General features: G+C 36.4%; 3 protein-coding genes across 5 annotated transcripts in view; 2 read left to right on the plus strand and 1 right to left on the minus strand.

The window, feature by feature from the left end:
* LOC124630250 (four and a half LIM domains protein 2) overlaps positions 1 to 19,763 on the plus strand; it is a 178,975-nt gene that overhangs the window by 55,524 nt on the left and 103,688 nt on the right. The gene's annotated exons all lie outside the window — the stretch shown is intronic.
* Positions 13,021 to 16,259, plus strand: LOC124630251 (zinc finger BED domain-containing protein 4-like). 2 transcript variants are annotated; one of them, XM_047164045.1, is made up of 3 exons: positions 13,021 to 13,349; positions 13,862 to 13,990; positions 14,438 to 16,259. In XM_047164045.1, exons 1-3 carry the CDS (start codon positions 13,248 to 13,250, stop codon positions 15,599 to 15,601), a joined length of 1,395 nt encoding a protein of 464 aa, XP_047020001.1. In that variant the 5' UTR covers positions 13,021 to 13,247; the 3' UTR covers positions 15,602 to 16,259. The 2 variants fall into 2 exon arrangements, with proteins under 2 accessions (XP_047020001.1, XP_047020000.1); XM_047164044.1 differs by having other exon boundaries at positions 13,862 to 16,259.
* On the minus strand, positions 16,377 to 19,669 carry LOC124630252. The gene is made up of 3 exons (XM_047164046.1): positions 19,414 to 19,669; positions 19,266 to 19,328; positions 16,377 to 16,864 (listed from the first exon to the last, which is right to left on the minus strand). The coding sequence occupies exons 1-3, from the start codon at positions 19,415 to 19,417 to the stop codon at positions 16,473 to 16,475; spliced, it is 459 nt and encodes a 152-aa protein (XP_047020002.1). The 5' UTR covers positions 19,418 to 19,669; the 3' UTR covers positions 16,377 to 16,472.

Here is a 19,763-nt window from a genome sequence, read left to right on the forward strand (position 1 = left end):
AACTATAATGACGATCACTCAATAAGTTACATGTGATATTAATATTATAAAGGTTATAAATAAGTCGGTGCGAAGTGCGAAGAACTGGCTTTGTTAGTTGTGTCTCCGGCGTACTAAAGTTGGTGCTAAATCCTTTTTGCTCAACGTCATTCCAAACCTTTTTGTTGACTTGCTCAAAATGTATTTCTAAAATAACTCTCTGTGTAGAAGTTCGCGAAGTTTTATTGTTAATGAATATAATAGCAGGATGTTAGCAAGGTACTGAAAATATAAACAATGTGAATAGTATTGTATTTAAAGTTACAAGGCTCTGTTCTAAGGAAGAGTTTTAGGAACAAAAGAAACTGCAACAAAAGCCAGCTTAAATAATATTGTTCTACGTTCATATTATTTTTTGGAAACAATTTATTAATGAGACTTGAGTTCTTGTTAACTGTATTTAACTAAATGACTGTTTATTTGAATACTTCGCTAATGTTACATGATAAATCGTATGTCTCGTTAGTTTCCATACAATGTGTGTTATCATCAATAATGCTGGTGTGACGATCCCGGATGTTACAATTACATTCAATTTTAAGTCTTATCAATGTCCTGTATGGTTCATAATTGCATACGCCTTACTCTTTAAACCGGTTCCTATGTTTTGATATTCGCAAAAGAAATAAACAAATCCATATTTTAAAATATTGTTATCTAGCAATGTAGGATATTATTCATAGGTATATTATTTTGCGTTACGTAATCGTTAGGAATTGCATCCTAAGTGGTTTCTATTGAGATGAAGGCTGAATTACTATTGTCTATAAATAAACGAGTTCATGAGTTCATTTCATTGTTTTATTTCTTATCTTATCTTGGTATTGTACGCAAACATGGCTGTTACGTAAATTAGTTTATATATGTATTACATAATAGTTTGTTGAACTAAGTAGGTATAGACAGGCCAAAGGTGTTGTAATATTGTCTATAACGTGGCCCCGTCGAAAATGATTGGTAGATTTTTCGCCTTGAAAGAAATATAGTTTTTTTTTTCAATGTTTCTTTTCATCAATCCACTCAAGTTTTTGTTGAATAGACGTTTTTATTGCTTCAAATGGTAGTGTCGTAAATTTTTCAATAAATTCCAATTTATATCGTATCAAATTGAATGTGTGCTATATTGTGTTCAAATGGAGTCTGGCATTCTTTGTGATAGAGGATGCGGGTTCATAGCTTGGCAAGCAATTCTTGCGTCTTAGCGACTGGTAGCTGGTGTTCTTTCTGACTAATTCAGATAGGTAAGTATTTTTTTTTTTGAGATTCACGCTACTGCTTCTTGGTCTTTCTGTCATAGTACTTACCTATGTAAATACCCCTCTAGGACATTGTGTCACCTATTCAGAGATTACTGAATATTTACCAGACACCACCTTGGACTTAGCAGTAGGACAATAATACAGACATCAGATGACTTTCTTTGTAGTAAATTCATATTGATTCTTTTCCAATAATCTCCAAACAAATAATGCATACCAATCTTTTTGCTTACGCACACAATGCGCATTGAATGTCATTAGATACAGATGACCCACAATATAATGCTTACAGTAGACGCATGTATTATTTGACCTCTATGTATTGACGATACAAGTCATGGTATTCTTCAAATCTTTCCTTATTCTTACTTACGTGCAGTATCGGAACTGGACTTTATCCTTATCCAATAACTTAAAAGAAAATGATGTCTGTTCGTGTAGTACTACGCTTATTGATAAACTATTCTTTAATCTATACTAGTATTTAAAAAACTGAAGATTTTGCTCGAACGTGCTACTCTCAGGAACTCCAGAACCTATTTGAAAAAAATAGTTAAGTGACAGCCCAGACAGCCCATTTGTATAGAAAGGTTATAGGCAAGAACTTATTATGCTAGGTCAAAACATAGCATAATAGGGTATTGCTTCTAGGCAATCATACTGTAGGATTTAAAGAAGATGGCAGGAAGTGGATGGATGCGGTCTCCCAAAACCGGGATGGTTGGCGCTTATTGAGGGAGACCCACGTTCAGCAGTGGATGACAATTGACTGACGATGATCATGACAAGCAAAGTCACGGTACTTATGTATTGTTTAATGCCCTTGGAACAATTAACATCAATGTTAGACATATACCTAGTCATGATTCTGAGTATAGCATTCTAATAAATGCTGGTTGGAAATTCTATAGAAAATTGAATGGTAGGCATTGTGGTGTACGTAACCATTGTGAATTACCACATTTACTTCAAGTGTTAGACTATTTCGGCTGAACTTTGAAACGGCTTTCCCCATTTTCATGATTGATTCTCTGACGGATAGCTATTAATATAGAAGGAAAATAAAAGAATGTAATAAAAATACCTAAACAATGGAAGAAACTAAGAAATATGAGACACTTTTAAGAGAGCGGAATTTATCAACATATACCTAGGTAGGCTGCTTTATATCCTGGTACAAGAAGCAGTTCCCAAAGGACGCGAGCGAAGCCGCGGGAGACAGCTAGTTTTAAATAAAACAGGCCAAGCAGATAACAATTGGAGTTATACATACAGTAACGACAGGATCCAGTCAAATTATCATGACTAATGTCCTATGTAGATAATGTTTATGTACAATACAGATACATAATATAAATTGTAAATTATATGTAGCTATGTAAATAACCTTTAAGGACCCTTATCTAAGGTCATTGTCCAATATACAATGTGCCCGTCGTAATGTATTGTCGTTAGTGGATTCTTTTAAATGTATGTATCTAAGTCATTTGATTAATGATTTTTGGAGGAATTTGGAAACAACTATCTGAACGAAACTAGCTACGAAAGACAAGGCTAGAAATAAAATTGTGCTGATTCTACTTACAACCAGAGAAATAAACGGCATAGGTATTTAAATACGTAGACATTCACAAACAAATATACTTACATAGGCTGATATACTTACAATGTTATAAAACTGTTTATCGAGTATTTAAATTGGTCACGAGCATGACCAAGCCTAGGTCTTAAGATACAATATTATTTATTATCTTAGTTTATTTTATTTTCTCGTATCAGGATAGTAAGACCTTGGGTCAATATTGAACTGATTTAATGTATTTCGCGTATTTATTTAAGGTTTTGTCTCCTTCATGTTACAATATTTTATGAAGCTAATTTTCTGGGAAATGTAAGAAAATGGCCTACCTAACAAAATGGTTGCAGATTCTGTCATCGAAACCAAATGCCGAGAATGACACAATCTATAGGACAATAAAGAGACTGTATGGACTAGGTAAAATAAATATAAAAACTGTGTTGACGAGACCAGATAGGAAAGACTGTTACTCAGCTGCATCTGATCCCTATCAGAGACAGATGAAAGCCGACCCCAATATAAGTAGTAAGGAAAAGTCTAGACAGAAGATGTGGCAAATGACAAAAGGAAAAACTCAATTGTTTTTATAGCTTACACACTTTTAATTTCAATCATTACTCATATTATGACATCCTTTATACATTTTACAAGACCATTGTTCCACATAAGGATTTGGGAAGACCGAAAGTCTACTACGATTTTCCTGTTCCGATATTTGTTTCCGGATTACTAAATATGTTTAAGGATATTTGATACGGGGTAATACAATGAAGTCCGGATATTACGTCCGTAATCCTTTTGAATAAAGTGTTAGGTACATAATGTACTGTGGTCATACGGCTAGATTTTGAAGTGTATTAGGGAACATCGTTGCAAAAAAATACATATATACTAGGGTGTATGAAACGAAATAAAATACTTCCTGGTCGATGCTCTATCCTTTAATATGATAGAATTTTGCTCAGATAAAGGTGAAGGAAAATAATTTAAGGAGATCTGGATTATAAAGTCTGAAATCAGCAAAAGAGTGGGCAAATTATAGTATCAAAAGCCGATGTCAAAAACGTATATAAGTGTACGTGGTATATCATTCGTACCTAAAAACAAGACAACATGTAAATTACAGTCTAATTGTTTCCTTTGTGACGAAACGGCACCTGTCACAATATTGTCAAAATGACATCACGGCGTCTGGTCACTGACGTCCCGTGCGCCTGAGTAGACTCGCAGTAACCGAATAGGCTTAACCGTTGACGTATCGTCTATTGCTTGCGGTCCAAACTCAAATATTTTAATATATTATGCAGTTACTAGCAACAGTCACTACTAATATGGTGGGTATGAGACCAGATATGTTTTACACACATTACAACACTGTTCGATATCTCGCGGTTCCACCCGCGTCCCGTGGGAACTACTGCCCCTACCGGGATTAAACATTGCCTGTGTTACTTGGGAAGAGAGTAGCTTTACAACTGTGAAATAATTTTTCAAATCAATTCATTAAGTTTCAGAGCCTTTACAAACAAACAAAACAATGTGTCCTCCATATTATGTTAGTGGGTATAGATACATGCAATTACTAGCACCAGTCACTACTAATATGGTGGGTATGAGACCAGACATGTTAATATTACAACATACCTGCCTACAGTTGCTTGCATGCATTCGTAGTCGTCTGAAAAGGTAAACTTAATTCTACACTTAAGTGCAAAAATATGGCTACATTATGTTGTTAAAGGTTAATGGCCTTACTACAAAAACTTTAACGCCTGGTTTACAGTTGTCTAAAAATTTTGTGGCTGCAAAATGAACCATATGTCAACGTCATAATTTGACATTTTTTTAGACAAGGCTTAAACTGACGTTTAAAAGTTTTTGTGGTAAGACGGTAGATGTTAGGATTTTTTTTGTGTATTAATTCGAAGAGAAAATAAATTGAGATTTAGATGCCAGACGTAATTCTACTCTCATGCATGGGTACATGCAGCAAAGGCCAAACTTAGCCGCCTCATGTTTGCGTTTGTATTTACTGTCGAAGCAAATCCAGTCTTTCAATATAAACAGCTTATAAAACTAGGTTTACAAGTCAATATGACTCAGCGAGGACATTAATCTACGAATAAAATAAAAAAGTGACAGCACTTCAAAATAAAACAAAAGCTAGTCAATTAAATTGCATATATTCTGACATATCATAATATGTCACTGGTACAATGTGCATAAAAACTTCTGTCTCATAAATTAATAAAAACAAAACAAAGACAAACAAGACTGAATTAACTGAGAACCTACTTTATTAATATTATTGTTTGTTCATTCGTATCGTGTCATATTTCATAGGAATTGGTAATTGTAGTGTTCTATGCTACTTGAAAAAATTGTTCATAACATTGATCTTTATACTTAACATAATATGTTGTCTTTACATAGTGACTCTTGGCACAGTTCGTAAATAACTTAAAATAAAAAAAGATCTGTCAATGAGTTTGTGATATTACTAAGAGACTAAAGTTCGTTTTAGGGAAACATATGGCTTCTGTTTGCTGTCACGATGGCACATTAGTAGCATTACTGTTGTCAATTAATACTATAGAAGTTTCAGTTTGTCTAAGCACATTATTATTTTTGAAAATTTGATGACCATTTACTAAGATATCTTTGGTGTCACTGTTTTTTCACATCCATATGACGTCAAGTTACATTGGAACAATGATAGTATCGCCTTGCATGTAATTTAAAGTTTCATTCGCATCACGAACACACTTCATGTTCAGTCGTAAAAAGTATCTGGTGACACTGTTCAAAAACATGGAGCAGTAGGTATTTTTAAGAACTTAGGTAGTAAAGTATTTTGTTAAAATATTTTAAAAACAAAAACGTTCATTCAAGTCAGGGTAATAAATCAGCACTTTTCAAACGTCAAAAACAAAAGACAGCCTCCAAAACACCCACACTTCACTACTTCCTTTCCTGCGTGTTTTTGCTGAGAAGAAGAAGTGGCACGACAAACTCCCCAGCAACACATATCTGTCTGTTAGGTTTGAAGTATTTTCGATATTAAGTTTATCTATGTTATAATTGATACTAATAAGTGCCTTCATTGCTAATAAACCAAAGACAGCTAAAGCATGCATCAATTAATAAATTCCAGAAAATTGTGTAGTCATTTGTTTTAGTAGAAGGAATGTATAATTTCTAATAAGTTGTGCCATGTCATGCGTAAACCAAAGTTGAATGATGCCTTGACCTAGTTCTTCTTGAAGCAATACCTAGTGGCCGTTTAAAAGGTGCTAACAGTGTTGTAAGCCTATGGCCTAAGTGTCAATGAACTTGAATTGTATTGACCCTACCATTGCAATGGAGAAAGTATTGCGAAGAATATAATTAGTATTGCAAATACACCTAATTTACGTAGTAAAACTATTAAGTAATCTGTGCTAATAGTAAGTAAAAAAAAATATGAAGTTTATTATGACATCAAAGTCTGACACCAGTCTAACCAAGGGGTATCGGGTTACCCGGGTAACTGGGTTGAGGAGGTCAGATAGGCAGTCGCTTCTTGTAAAGCACTGGTACTCAGCTGAATCCGGTTAGACTGGAAGCCGACCCCAACATGATTGGGAAAAGGCTCGGAGGATTCGGATTCGATTATGACATCAAAAATTATTATTAAAAACTTGTTACGGAATAGTTAATATCTCGGAATAAATAAGGGCCAAACAGTCAGTGCCAAAGTTACTTCAATTCCGTATTCCATACCTATTTAACGGGTTATAAAGTCAATCTTAGTACGCAGTAAGTAAGTGTTTAGTTTCAGGTAGGTATATACACAGGTTTCAACTTAAACAAGTGTAGGTAATGTTTTTCAACATTGCCTGACGAAATGTCGGCGAAGCGCTCGTTCACACGTAGTTACATAAAGATTGGTGAGAGAGTCGTCACGTCATAGGTAGTTAGTTGGTTTGGTAACGAAATAGAAGAGCTAAAAATTTATATTAAGAGTGAATGTATGTATCTCCATGATCCATATCTAATAATTAATTTTGATCATTAAAAAAATTACCCATTTTCATTGTCCTAGAGTGTAATGACAAATTTTTGCCGTCTCAAAATCACATTTGGCCAGTTTCGACGTTACTGATAAAGTCTTTGATAGGATATCAGGAACTAATCTGACAGACAAACCATAACTTTTGGTTTCACTTGAATATCTAACTAGTAGAAATTATAATGGGATATTATAAATTGCATATCAAATAAATAATCGCCTATCAATAAATACTCATCATTTATATTCTTTTTTACATCAAATAACTTACTCCACTACAAATAAACTAAATGTTTAACAAAACTCAAACTGCAGATAATTCGAAATTATACATCAATATGACATTACTTTTTTCCTTATAATGCAATACAGTTAAATTTATTCTTGTACAAAAATACTACATACAAGCATTAAATACTGACTGCACAGCAAATTTTCCATATTTCATAGCAAAATAACTATCCCAGTCGCATATTAACCAGTAAGTACAACAAAACCTGTTCATCATATTAGTCTTAATTTTCAAGAAGCCATGCTCGGCAAATTTAATGATTATTATAACAAAAAAATCCTGTCACATTGCATTATTTCTAAAAGCAGAACAAATTAACTGAAATCTCATGCAGCGTACTATGAAGATGGTAGAATTTTATTTAGATTCAATTTATTTAGCACATTGCCATTTATAACCTTCAATTAAAAAACATTGTTTTAAAAATTGAAGCTAGCAACGAAAACGAATCGCTGCAAAACCGACTCCACGTAGTCTTATTTGCCCTACCCCTAGAGTGCAATTCAAAACCGCGTAGGCGCGGAGGGGCGAGGCGGCCTGCGAGCTGAGGCGCAGGTAGTTTTAACGCTCGCCGACGCGGTTGAGGCTGGCCGGCTCTGCCGGCCAGTAAGCCGAAGCTGCGGTGGTGAGCGTGAAAACCATCAGCGACGATAAGCTCGCATGGGACCGCCGGAGCCACGAAGCGCCGGAGCCGTGACAGAAGCCATGCTTGTTGCATGCTTACTTCCATGTTGCATGCCTGCTTACATGCTGCATGCCTGCTTGCATGCTTCAGGCTTGTTTGCATGCTTCTTACAGGAAAATAAAAATTCCAAAAATATGCCAAAATATGATTCTGACTATAAACATTCTGAAATATGATAGTTCTGCCTTTTAATGACTACTTAACTGAAATGTATGCCAAAAGGAAGTACTGACAATGACTAAAAATGTACCCGCCCCATTTTTTTTAAGAATGTGCAAGCATATCATCGGACTTGCGATCCGACTCAAGTACGTGGCGCCAACTGCAGAAGCTAAAAATGAGCCTATTGGGCAAAAAAGGAAGCGTGGACTCTTATTAAGATTTCAATAAATTACAATTTTGCATTTAATTTTATATTTTTTTGCTGATCTCATTATGTGGTAATTAATAAATAATAAGATGACTGTGACTAATAAAATGCTGTTTTATTCAGAAAAACTGCTGTAAATAATATAAAAATAGAAGCTATATTTAAAAGGAAAAAACTTAACATGTATTATGTGCATTAAGATTGTTAGCTGTGCATTGATGAAAAAGCTTTTGCTTTAGGAAAAATCGCTGTACGCTACGAAAATAAATTGTAGTGTTTAGTGATATTTTGAGTTGAATATTTTGCTGTGCAATCAGTAATTTTGATGGGAATTCGGAATTTTACTGCATAGAAAAAGGATATTTTTTGATTTGCGTTTAAATACTACCCAATTATAATCAATCTTTATCTGGCAGATAGCATTACCTATCAAACAACTAACTGAGTATTAGTAACCAGTGAAACCGGGCCTTAATCTATCAATATATCTGCAACTCACGTAGTATTGCAAGGAATGCAACTTTGAAGTAAAAACTAAACAAGTTTGTAGGTATGCAGAACTAAGGTAATGGGTGTTACCTCATCATAGGAGCGGCCTAACAGTACTTAAGTTATTTTAGTCACTGGTAATTAACACGAGAATAAGTAATAAGGAAGCACTTTTGCAATTTTTTGTTTAAATTATTACTTTTGTTTTTTATTTGTTTTGAGCATTGTGAAAAGGCTCTTTATTCAGAGACATTTATATTGAGCCAAATTTCGAATACTCGTTGGTACCACTCAAAATGTTTTGCGAAGTAGATTACGAATACGAATATATACTACTAGGTATCAATCGAACGTACATAAATTATTTATAACCGTGACAATTTTGGAAGGGACTTCTTATACTAATGTTAATCTGCCGCAATTTTCGTCAATTTCTGCCAGACTTGCGTATCTAGTGATGACACATGGGAAGATAAAAAACCAAAAACGTTAATTAGAGGCTGTATGAGAAAACGTCTTTGGCATGCCATTTTACCGCAAAATAAAGTATTCTAACACGAGTTCATATTTATACTAATTTGCATGTTCAATGCTACGCAATTTTTACACAATATTATGTAAAGCCTAGTGTCATCAATTGATGGAAATAGTTCAAATCATATAATAGCAAAACAAAAAGTTTGAAATAATACAGGTAGGTACACCTAGTGCTCTTTTTAAGTGTCTGGCGCTTCGAAATGCACTTCGTTTTCTGATAAATTTCTAAGAAAAAAGCATGGTAAGTAATCGTTAAAGGAAATAATTTCACCATAAAGTATCATAATTCAATAAATGTTAATTGATATTATTTATTGTGTTTTCCTCACAACGTGGAAAATTTTGTTTACTATAAACATAAACATTCATACTTAGTACCGTTTTACTAGCACCAATCCTTAACAAGTTAAATAAAATAATTTATGTATAAAATAACTACAAAATAATCTAAACTTTTCTTTGTATGTTTATTTTATTTACAATACTTACATATTTACAATAAATATCAAAAACTATCCTAGTAAAACAAACAGCTAAAAAGCGTCAAAACATTCGTCCCCATCGCTGTCAACTGGGAGCAAGAGGCTGGCAGGATTACCTCGTTGGATCGCCATGCTGATTCTTTGTCCGAGGTAATAGCCAGCCTTCTGGTCACGAGAAGCGTCAACCAGCCGCCTTGAGAGATCTAAACTAAATAATTATGAAGATATTGCTCCTTGAAGGCCCTTGTAACCACGGTAACCATTTTCAGGCTTCCTTCAACCATTTTATCGAATTTTGAAGTATGTATACAAATGCAGGTAATCCTAACCTGCACATTTATAACATTAGTTACGATTTATTGAATGACAGGACAGGATAAAAACACGTTACTGAAGATCGTACAAGGACAAAGTACTTACAAACGTTAGTGTTGACTTAAGTATATTTTTTTGCCTTTAGGTACTTAAATTGTAAACAACTTTAATATCTTTTTTACCTTGGTACATGAAATTACAGGTAGAAAATACAGCTCAATGCATAAGCAGGTAATCTATACTAATATTATAAAGCTGAAGAGTTTGTTTGTTTGTTTGTTTGAACGCGCTAATCTCAAGAACTACTGGTCGGATTTGAACAATTCTAAACAAATCAAACAATTAATTTATCGAGGAAGGCTATAGGCTACTTTTTATCCGGGTTCGTGCAGAGGTTCCCACGGGATGCGGGTGAAACCGCTGGCAGAAGCTAGTTTTGTATAATATGAGAAAAAGTTGTCTTTTCTTAAATATGTAGGTACCTCCTAAATAAACTATGAAATGAAAAAAATCCGAACGAATGTAGCTGTGACGCACTATGTACCTAGTACATAGGCACCTACTTAAAAAAAACTTCAAACAACTAGGTACCTACTCTTACTAATGCGAAGATATAAATATAATATGTTGATCAACATTCCAGTAATAACCTAGTTACTAATGCCCATTTTCATCAACAAATACCTAAATTAAGGGATCCCCTAAGAGCATTTACGGAACACTTAATAAGAATTTCGTTTTCACCAAAGTTTAGGTGTCCCTTATACATAGTTATTTATGTCAAAATTGGGAGAGCCCTTATTCTAAGTGGCACTTAGATTAAGAGATTGTTGGTGAAAATGGGCATCAGTATTTATACTTCAGAAAGAATAAAAGTACCTACGAACTTGGTTATCAAACCTGGTTTAAAAGCACTCACAATCGATATTATCTAATTAATACACATAAATAGGCGTCAATACATTATCATTGCTGCTCGTACGATTTAATACGCCCTAAATTTAAACGTAATTAACAGCTTGATTTAATTACAGAGGTAATTAATACGTAATCACAGCTGCGGGCAATATTGTGGGACCAAATAGAAATTGATTATTGTTTCAAGCTTTTGCACCAAATACTCTTTACTTTTTTTCGAAATGAATAGATTCTGGATGTGAAGTGCATATAATATTAAGCATTAATGGCCTTACTACAAAAACTTAAACATCTGTTGAACACTTGTCTAAAAAAATGTGGCTGCTAAACAGACCTTATTTCAACGTCAGAATCTATCATTTTTTTTAGACAAGCGTTCATCAGACATTTTACAGTTTTTTAACCGACTACGACTGACATTTGTATAGGAAACTTAACATAGTAGTAGGTAAGTAACTTTATCTAAATTAACAATACTTAAGAAAATATGACGAAGCTGAGTAATTTTGACAAAGATGCTTTGGTTTCTCTTTAATTAAATGTTCTATTTAGTTTCTACCTTCCTCTTTATTCGAGTTTAGCTTAATAATATGACAATTAATCTTCTTTAGTGGCTTTGGTTACCCAATTAACCCGAGAAACAGGTGTGCCCGATACAATTCCGATATCGTAAATAAATTACGAGGAGTAGATCGATATCGCTTAGAAATACGTTACGATTGAGATAAACTTATGATATTTTGTCACAACGATAAATAAAAAAAAACTGATGAATCATTTTTTGTAGAATTAATGAACATTTATCCTTGAAAGATTACAAACGCACTTGCAGTATTGTCAAAGCACAATAACATTTTATTTTTAATTTCGTACCTAAGGATGCGGAGTTATTTTCTCATGAATCACAACAAGACAATGCAGTTCAAAGACCAATGCATTGTTTTTAGTGCTAATTTTCGTTGTACGTTACTCATCATTTTCTTTAAACAAAAGGAAAATGCAACGAAAAATGTACTCGTGTTCAGAGCCATCCATTGTCGAGTAGCTGAAGTAATAGATGTGACAGCGACATCTAGTGACGTATTGTTGTTTCATGATTTCGTGTAGTTTACCCAAGGATTTAGATAGATGGGTCTGTATTAAAATTATTTTACGTTTTATTGTAGCTTTTGATTGCTGAAAAGAAAGTTGCAAATAAATACAGCTAAATACCAAAATACCCACTGAATTAAAATTATTAACTGAAAAAGGAATAATATAAAAGTTACTTGGTATTTCTCTTACAGCCTTTATTTTCTTGGAAAAATTAGACTGCTAAGATGTCCTACAAACTGCGGAAAGAGCCGTATATTACTAAAATGTATACCTAGGTACGTGTACTAAAGTGCAAACAGATAAAATATTTATTTTTCAAGCAAACGGCAACTGTTGCCGTCGCGATAACGCCTCAGATAAGATAGATAATGTCCTAATTTCCACACCTAATTCTATTATTATGAACCGATCGATTTTATATTAGTCAAAAAAAAAAGATCCCGACGAATTGAGAACCTCCTCCTTTTTGGGAAGTCGGTTAAAAAGGGACTTACCCACCTACCTGGGCAAGTAATAAAACACATTATTACTTGACACTATTATTTATATTGGTGTAAATTACTTAGGTATCTATAAATACCTGCTTCATTAGGTACCTAAGGTATGTACCTATGACCATGATATGGGGTATACCTACAGCATATTCATAGAACATTTGAAAAGATGAATTGAATGCTATTGAACTAGGTACCTATTGCTATAAATATGAGATCTCAAGTCATCGATTGATCGATAATCATAACAAATGACAGGCCAAGACAAAGAATGTTAAACTAAAACAGTCCATTGTTCAGATTCAGTCGACATCGCTAGCTATCAGACGCTGATATCAACATAGTGGGTATGACATCACCACTCCTGTCCAAGGCTCGGAACCGGTTTAAAAAATACCAGTTAATACCGGTTTATTACGGTTTTCCTCCGAACTTTTCTTAAGAACGTGAACGTTTTAAGAACTTTATTTTACCTAAATTAACCGGTTTATTTGACGAACGGCGGTAAACGCGTTGCAACTTGTATGGATCGTGGTAGGTACTTTAAGATATTTCTTTTCATTCGATTTGTGCGTGACTTCGTAGGTAGACGTGTGCTGAGCAAAGGGATTTTGTCACCTGTTTATATTATTTGTGTTTAAAATGGGTAGAAAGAAGACGAATTTAATTTATACATACTTTGATTACAATGAAAACAATAAAACTTCAAAGTGTCTAATAGAAAACTGTGAACAAGTTTTACGGGTAAGTAAACCATTGATTGGCATGTATTTATTTGCTTAAATGTTTAAAATTCACAGTTAGACTGGTAGTGAACAGAAGGTACCTATGTTACAGCACAGAATATTATAATAAAGTACCTAATTTAGTGGTTATTATATTCTGTTGTTATAGTTAACATGATGGATAATTAAGTCAGATTTTTTTCTGCCGAAATATTATAACTTAACGTGAAGGTAGGTAGTAGTAATAACTTTGTTGATGTACTTACTATTAGGTTATTGTATAATATGTGTATGTACATGGTTAGGTTTAATGTACATATTTAGTTTAGTTTATTATATTTGATTTATGATTTGATTTGAAGTGATGCCTGTTAGTTAAATGTGTTTATAATGAAGTTAAAATTTAACTAACATAAAATTTATGTTACATTGTTGCTTGTAAAGAATACGCTATCCATTAGAAGATTTAGGTTTTTCCACGTCATTATTAAGGTGAAAGATTTTTTTATGTTTCTTCGATTTTTGTTTTAGGGAAATCATGGTGCTAATTTATTGAGACATTTCTACACACAACACAGACAGCTGCACGACAAAATCCTTCACGAGAATAAAAAGAATAAAGAAAATGTACCACCGAAAAAAGATGACAACCATATGAAAGTAATGAAGCATTGTTCTAAATTAGTTACGATTCATGGTCGGCCGTTTTCGATTTTAGAGGATGACGCTTTTAAAGACTTAATATCATTAATACCAAATTCAAATCCCCTGTCTGTGAATGTTAAAAACATTAAAACAATGATTGAAAAACATGCTTATAATATACGCAAGAATGTCCATGATGAGTTAAAGGATCAACTTATATCGTTAAAAATTGATGTAGCTTCGGTAAAATCTAGAAGATTTCTCGGCATAAACATTCAGTATATTGCAAATGGTAAAATTGTACTAAGAAACCTCAGTGTCCATGAATTACATGAGAGAAACACGGCCGAATTTCTAAAAGAAACAGTGATGATAGTCCTAAGTCGTTTCGGTATTGAGCTTAAACAATTATATTCCGTAACTTCTGATAATGGAGCTAACATGATTCGAATGTCAAAGCAGTTGGAGGAAGAGATGCAAGAAAATACAACTGAGGAACATGACTTCGTTGAAGGCGAGGATTCTGAGCATGAGAACGGATACGAGGTGTGGTTCGCTGAAGCAGGTAACTTAAATCTAAATATTGATAATCAAGGCCAAAACAAATTGACTACAGTGCGTTGTGCAGCTCATACACTGCAGCTCGCTATAAGAGATGCTTGTAGCGAACTTCGTGATCTTTTAGAACAATGTCGCCAGATAGCTCGTGTACTGCGCTCACCAAATAATGCTCTTCAGTTAAGAGTTCAGGGCTTACCACAAGCCATCATTGATTGTCCTACGAGATGGGATTCTACAGCAGACATGGTAGAGCGTATATTATTATTCAAAGATTTCTTGAGTGGACGCACAGAACCAGTGTTTCAAACTTTTGCCGTAGAAGATACATGGCAGAAACTTAATGAAACTCTTGATGCTTTAAAACCATGTCGTATTCTGTCGAAAACTATACAACATGAGCAATTGACATTTGGAGATTTCTATCTTGCCTGGCTTAAATGTATCCTAGAAATAGAAAATATAAACACAGTTTTTGCCATATTTTTAGTCATTTGTATGAGGGAAAGAGAGAAAACTCTTCTTGAAAATGAATGTTTTCTGGGTGCAATTTATCTAGATCCGAGAGTAAATTCAATGTTGTCAAATCAACAGCTGGAATTAGCTCGTGCCCATTTAGTCCAAACATATCAAAGATATTTAAGGTTAAATTCGACCGTTAGTGTAAGAGAAACAGAAAATGAAACTCCAGATGATCCCATACCATCAACTTCATCCTCCATCCTTGACATTTTTTTGCAAACGCAGTTCAGGCAACGATATCAAGATTTACCGCATTTAAATCATAATGATAATTTGCAAATTAGTTTGCTTGCTTTTCTTAATGAACCGTTGCTTCCTTCTAATACAAATATTTTAAATTATTGGGAATCAAAGAAGATTACTGATCCACAATTATACTTGATTTCTAAAATTGCCTTGGCTACACCAGCAACACAGGTTAGTGTGGAGAGGCTATTCTCATCTTTAAAATTTATAATGAATAACTTAAGAATATCGTTAAAGGATACAACCATTGACGACATTTTAATTGTTAGAAATAACCATTTGTATCATTTGTGTCAGTAATAAAATTATTATTTTAATTTGACAAAACTGATTAACTAATTGTGCTTTTGTTCAGTTAATTTTTAGAGTATTTTTTAGTTACAGGACTTCGAATATGTCAACAAAATAACATTTTCATGTTGTCCTAAACAATGTTCTTTTTTACTACTTAAAAAAATAAGAATCATTAATTTTAAGATTTTTAAGACTGATTTAGCCAAATATTTTACTTTGTTCATTATATTTCCTAATTCTGACTAGTTCAAACGTTGAACTAATCGGTGTGCTGAGTGTGAGTTGTTTTACGCTAACGCGATCGACGCGTTTATGACGTTCGGCACTCCGATTGGCCTGCTCCAAGATCTTATCCAATCAGAGAGCCGAACCCGCTAAACGTCACGATCACGTTAACGAAACAACTCACACTAGCACACAATTTCCAAATCAATGGCTTAATTATTAGTTTCGAAAAATGTATCTGCTCAACAACGTAAGTAACGCAATTAATGTTGTTGAGTTGTCGAAATGATTAGTTGTGAACACGGTGATTAGTTGTGTGTTATGCAATTAGGGTGCGGTTGAACTAGTGTATACCTACCTACATTTTTTTTAACTAAACTACCTAATTGTACTTACATATATAATAATATGTAAACGACAAGACGATTAAATATCTGATATAATGAAAAGTATTTTCATTTTTCTTTTTCCAAATATTGGTAAAAGTGTCAAATGATCCGTAAGATAAAAATATATATTTGTGCATATTCCAGATTTTAAAATAAAACTGCTCGTATTTTCCTTTAATCATTTTTATTAGTAACATTTAAGTATGAATGATCCACATTGATATTTTGCATGTTCGTTCAGGCACATCATACAAATTTAATATTTATTTGTTTGATTTATCACGGTGTTGATGTTTTAAAGCATCTATATACTTTAAAATATTGATGTATGCTTCAGAGCGCATACATGGTGGCAAAAATTGTAATTCACCTATTAACAAATTTCCAAAATAATAGTTTCGTTTATCTAGTTCCTTATCAAATATACAAAAAACACATTGTTTGACATTTGAAGTAGTTTCTTCTTCTGGTTTAGAATCTTCACCACACTTCATCTTTTCGTCACTATCAGAACTATTTTTTTCATCCTCTTTCTCAAATTGGGTGTTTATGTTAAACGTGTCAGATGCGTTGATAACACGTTTTTTAGGTATTAGCAATGATTGGGATTGATTTTCATCATCACAATATTCCTGTCTTCTTTTTCGTGATTCACCTGTGACAATAATACACATCCATTTAAATAAATACTAAAATAGTTTTTCTTTACCACATAAACTCACAAACATATGGAAAATGGATCTATGTAAGTTGTATGGTCACTATTTATACGTTAAGACGTATACTGCAAAAAGACGTGCAGGACAATGCCGTGTGAACGAAGCCAAACTGATCGACAATGGCAATGCGACAGGGTTTTTTTTTTTTTTGGTGGGTAAAATCATCCAATGACAAATCCCGCCCCTGGGCAAGGCGGGAAATAGTGTCAGACTCTTACTGACTAAAAACCCACCCCGTTCCATCTCTTGGTCCCAGAGCCCTGGTGCGCCAACTTTCGCATTCACCCAGAACCCCAGGAGGAGGCTTCGGCCCGTTCGGGCCCCCGTTTACTAGCGACTCCCTGAGGCGCGCGGGAACAGTGCGCGCCGTCGACGGCTTGGACTAGGTCCGGACAAAACCGGTGGCCGGAAATCGGAATCGGAAATGCGGCGGCGACGGCCGCGGCGTGTGCGCCGTTGCCTTATGCGGTCGGCTTCCTCCTTCGCTAGCATTACTGCTTCGCAGAAGGAAGCGACCGCCTGCCACTCCTCCTCGCTCCGGACCATGGCCTCAACCAAAGCCCGGCGCGAGAGATCGCCGCCGTCGATCGCCCTCACCAGGACACGGCGATGCTCTTCCCAAGCGGGGCACACCTCTACCGTATGCTGCACCGTGTCCTCCGGGCGGTCCACACAGTGGCGACACCCGGGCGTCGCCACCTCCCGAATCCGGTGCAGGTATCTCCCGAACTTACCATGTCCGGTGAGAACCTGCGTCATGTGGAAGGTGAGGACGCCATGAGGTCTTTCCAGCCACGCCTCAAAGATGGGACTTACCGCCATAATTATGGTGTGCCCAGCACCAGGTTGCGATAGTCGCTGTCGCCATTCCACCATGAGATCCCGCCGGAACTCTGTCCGCCAGGCCGTGACTTGTCGCGGCAGTGGAGTTTCGCCCCGGCGTTGCATCTCCGCGCGCAGATCGTGCATGTGTGCATGGACTGTTGCCGCCAGATCCCACGGTGGCAGGCCATCAAGGAGGCTCGCTGCTTCGCGGGACACCGTGCGGTATCCCCGTACTATCCGTATGGCCATGACCCTCTGGCAGGCGTTCAGCTGGGCCGCTGGTCGCTTACGCAGCGACGGCGCCCACACTGGCGCCCCGTAAAGGACCATGGACCGAACGATGCCAGCATAGAGCCTCCGGCAGGAGGCGTCTGGACCCCCTAAGTTCGGCAGGAGCCGCTTGAGGGCAGCCCCGGTCCGATTCAATTTGGGAGCTAGACGTCGGAAATGCTCCTCGAAATTCCACCGGCTGTCGAGGACGAGTCCTAGGTACTTCATCGTCGACCCGACGCCGATGTGAACTCCTCCTACCGTTAGTTGGGAGACCGGCGGTGGCGCGTTCCGAGGGCCGTGAAAGCATATGGCTTCGGACTTGTGTAGCGCTACCTCGAGTCCCAACTGCTCGATCCTCTCCACGACTGTCGCAACCCCGTGCGTCGCTAGTTCGACCGCCGCCTGGTACGACTCTCCCTGCGCCAGGACCAGCGTGTCGTCTGCGAAACAGACCACGCTGAGACCTTCAGGTAGGTCGGCGCGCAGCACGTAGTCGTACTCGATGTTCCACAAGGGCCGTCCTAATACCGATCCCTGTGGAACACCGCACGACATCTCTCGCCGTTTCCACTCTCCTTGGTGACCGGGATAGATGATGAACCTGTCAGACAGGCCTTGATCACACGACAGAGGTAGTCAGTCGGGCACCCGGTGATACCGGAGTGCCCTCCCAATGCAACTCCAGGGCAGCGAATTAAAAGCATTGGCGATGTCCAAAGACACCGCCAAGACACATCTGCCCCGGGATACCGCGTCCCCCGTCGTGAGGGCTCGCACGCGCATGATGGCGTCCACTGTAGAACGCCTCCTGCTAAATCCGAACTAACCATCCGCCAGATCCGACCCCTTCCGTGTCAGGAGCGCGACGAGGCGGTCTGCAATTACTCTTTCAAAGAGCTTGCCTACCTCGTCGAGCAGCACAATGGGCCGGTATGTGGACGGTGAGTCTGCAGGGCGCCCTGGCGGCCGACGAAATTAGAGGTAGTGTTACCGAGCCGATGAGGTCCTGTACCCAGTCAGCTCTGAATGCGACAGGGTGGATCGCAGGGACAAGAAATTTTACGCAGGGGAAATCACAGGAAGAGAATAGTTATCTATAATTACGATTGGCCTATTTGTAATGTAATTTTGAGTTTTAATATCGGATACAGAATTAACCTTTCGAATACCGTAGTTAAAGACACAATTAAAAGACAATAGTTGCGCGGACCAGTGTAATGAACTAAATTCATTATTTACCTAGATATTGAGAGCTTTCTTCTTCAATAAAAAATGGCTGACTATCTAATTGGTCCATAGGATCTGTAAAAAATAATATTTAAATGTTTACAGATTATTTATCATCATTATCAACTTAATTTCACCAAAATATTAGATAGGTACTTACTCATTATTTATGTTTGCAACAGAGCGTATTGATGCAATGACATGAACGTCCGACCCCAAACGAAAAAAATCTTACTACTGAATAAAATCTGAACAATGCGCGGCGTTTCTTTAGGGTGCGTCCGTTTTAACCGGTTTTTATTGCTCTAAACCTTTTAATCTCAAAAAACCTTTATGTAAATACTGTTCCAAATATCGGTTAAAAAAAAACGGTTTATGCGAACGAAACCAAATGTAAAGGTTTTGCGTCAAGTACATCATAGCGGTTTGAAAATTTAACCGGTATCCGAGCCTTGCTCCTGTCTGCCTTCAACCAGTAGATTATAACAATTTATTTGATCGTCACTGCTG

Source organism: Helicoverpa zea, chromosome 5, assembly GCF_022581195.2.
Source record: "Helicoverpa zea isolate HzStark_Cry1AcR chromosome 5, ilHelZeax1.1, whole genome shotgun sequence".
Classification (NCBI taxonomy): Eukaryota; Metazoa; Arthropoda; class Insecta; order Lepidoptera; family Noctuidae; genus Helicoverpa; species Helicoverpa zea.

What these genes read in the sequence shown, in the direction of transcription:
- LOC124630251 (XM_047164044.1), top strand. Translation starts at nt 13,248, where the DNA reads ATGGGTAGAAAGAAGACGAATTTAATTTATACATACTTTGATTACAAT. An exon ending in ACTGTGAACAAGTTTTACGG is followed by an intron (nt 13,350 to 13,861) that starts GTAAGTAAACCA and finishes TTTTTGTTTTAG; the next exon opens with GGAAATCATGGTGCTAATTT.
- LOC124630252 (XM_047164046.1), bottom strand. An exon ending in AGAAAGCTCTCAATATCTAG is followed by an intron (nt 16,865 to 19,265) that starts GTAAATAATGAA and finishes TTATTGTCACAG; the next exon opens with GTGAATCACGAAAAAGAAGA.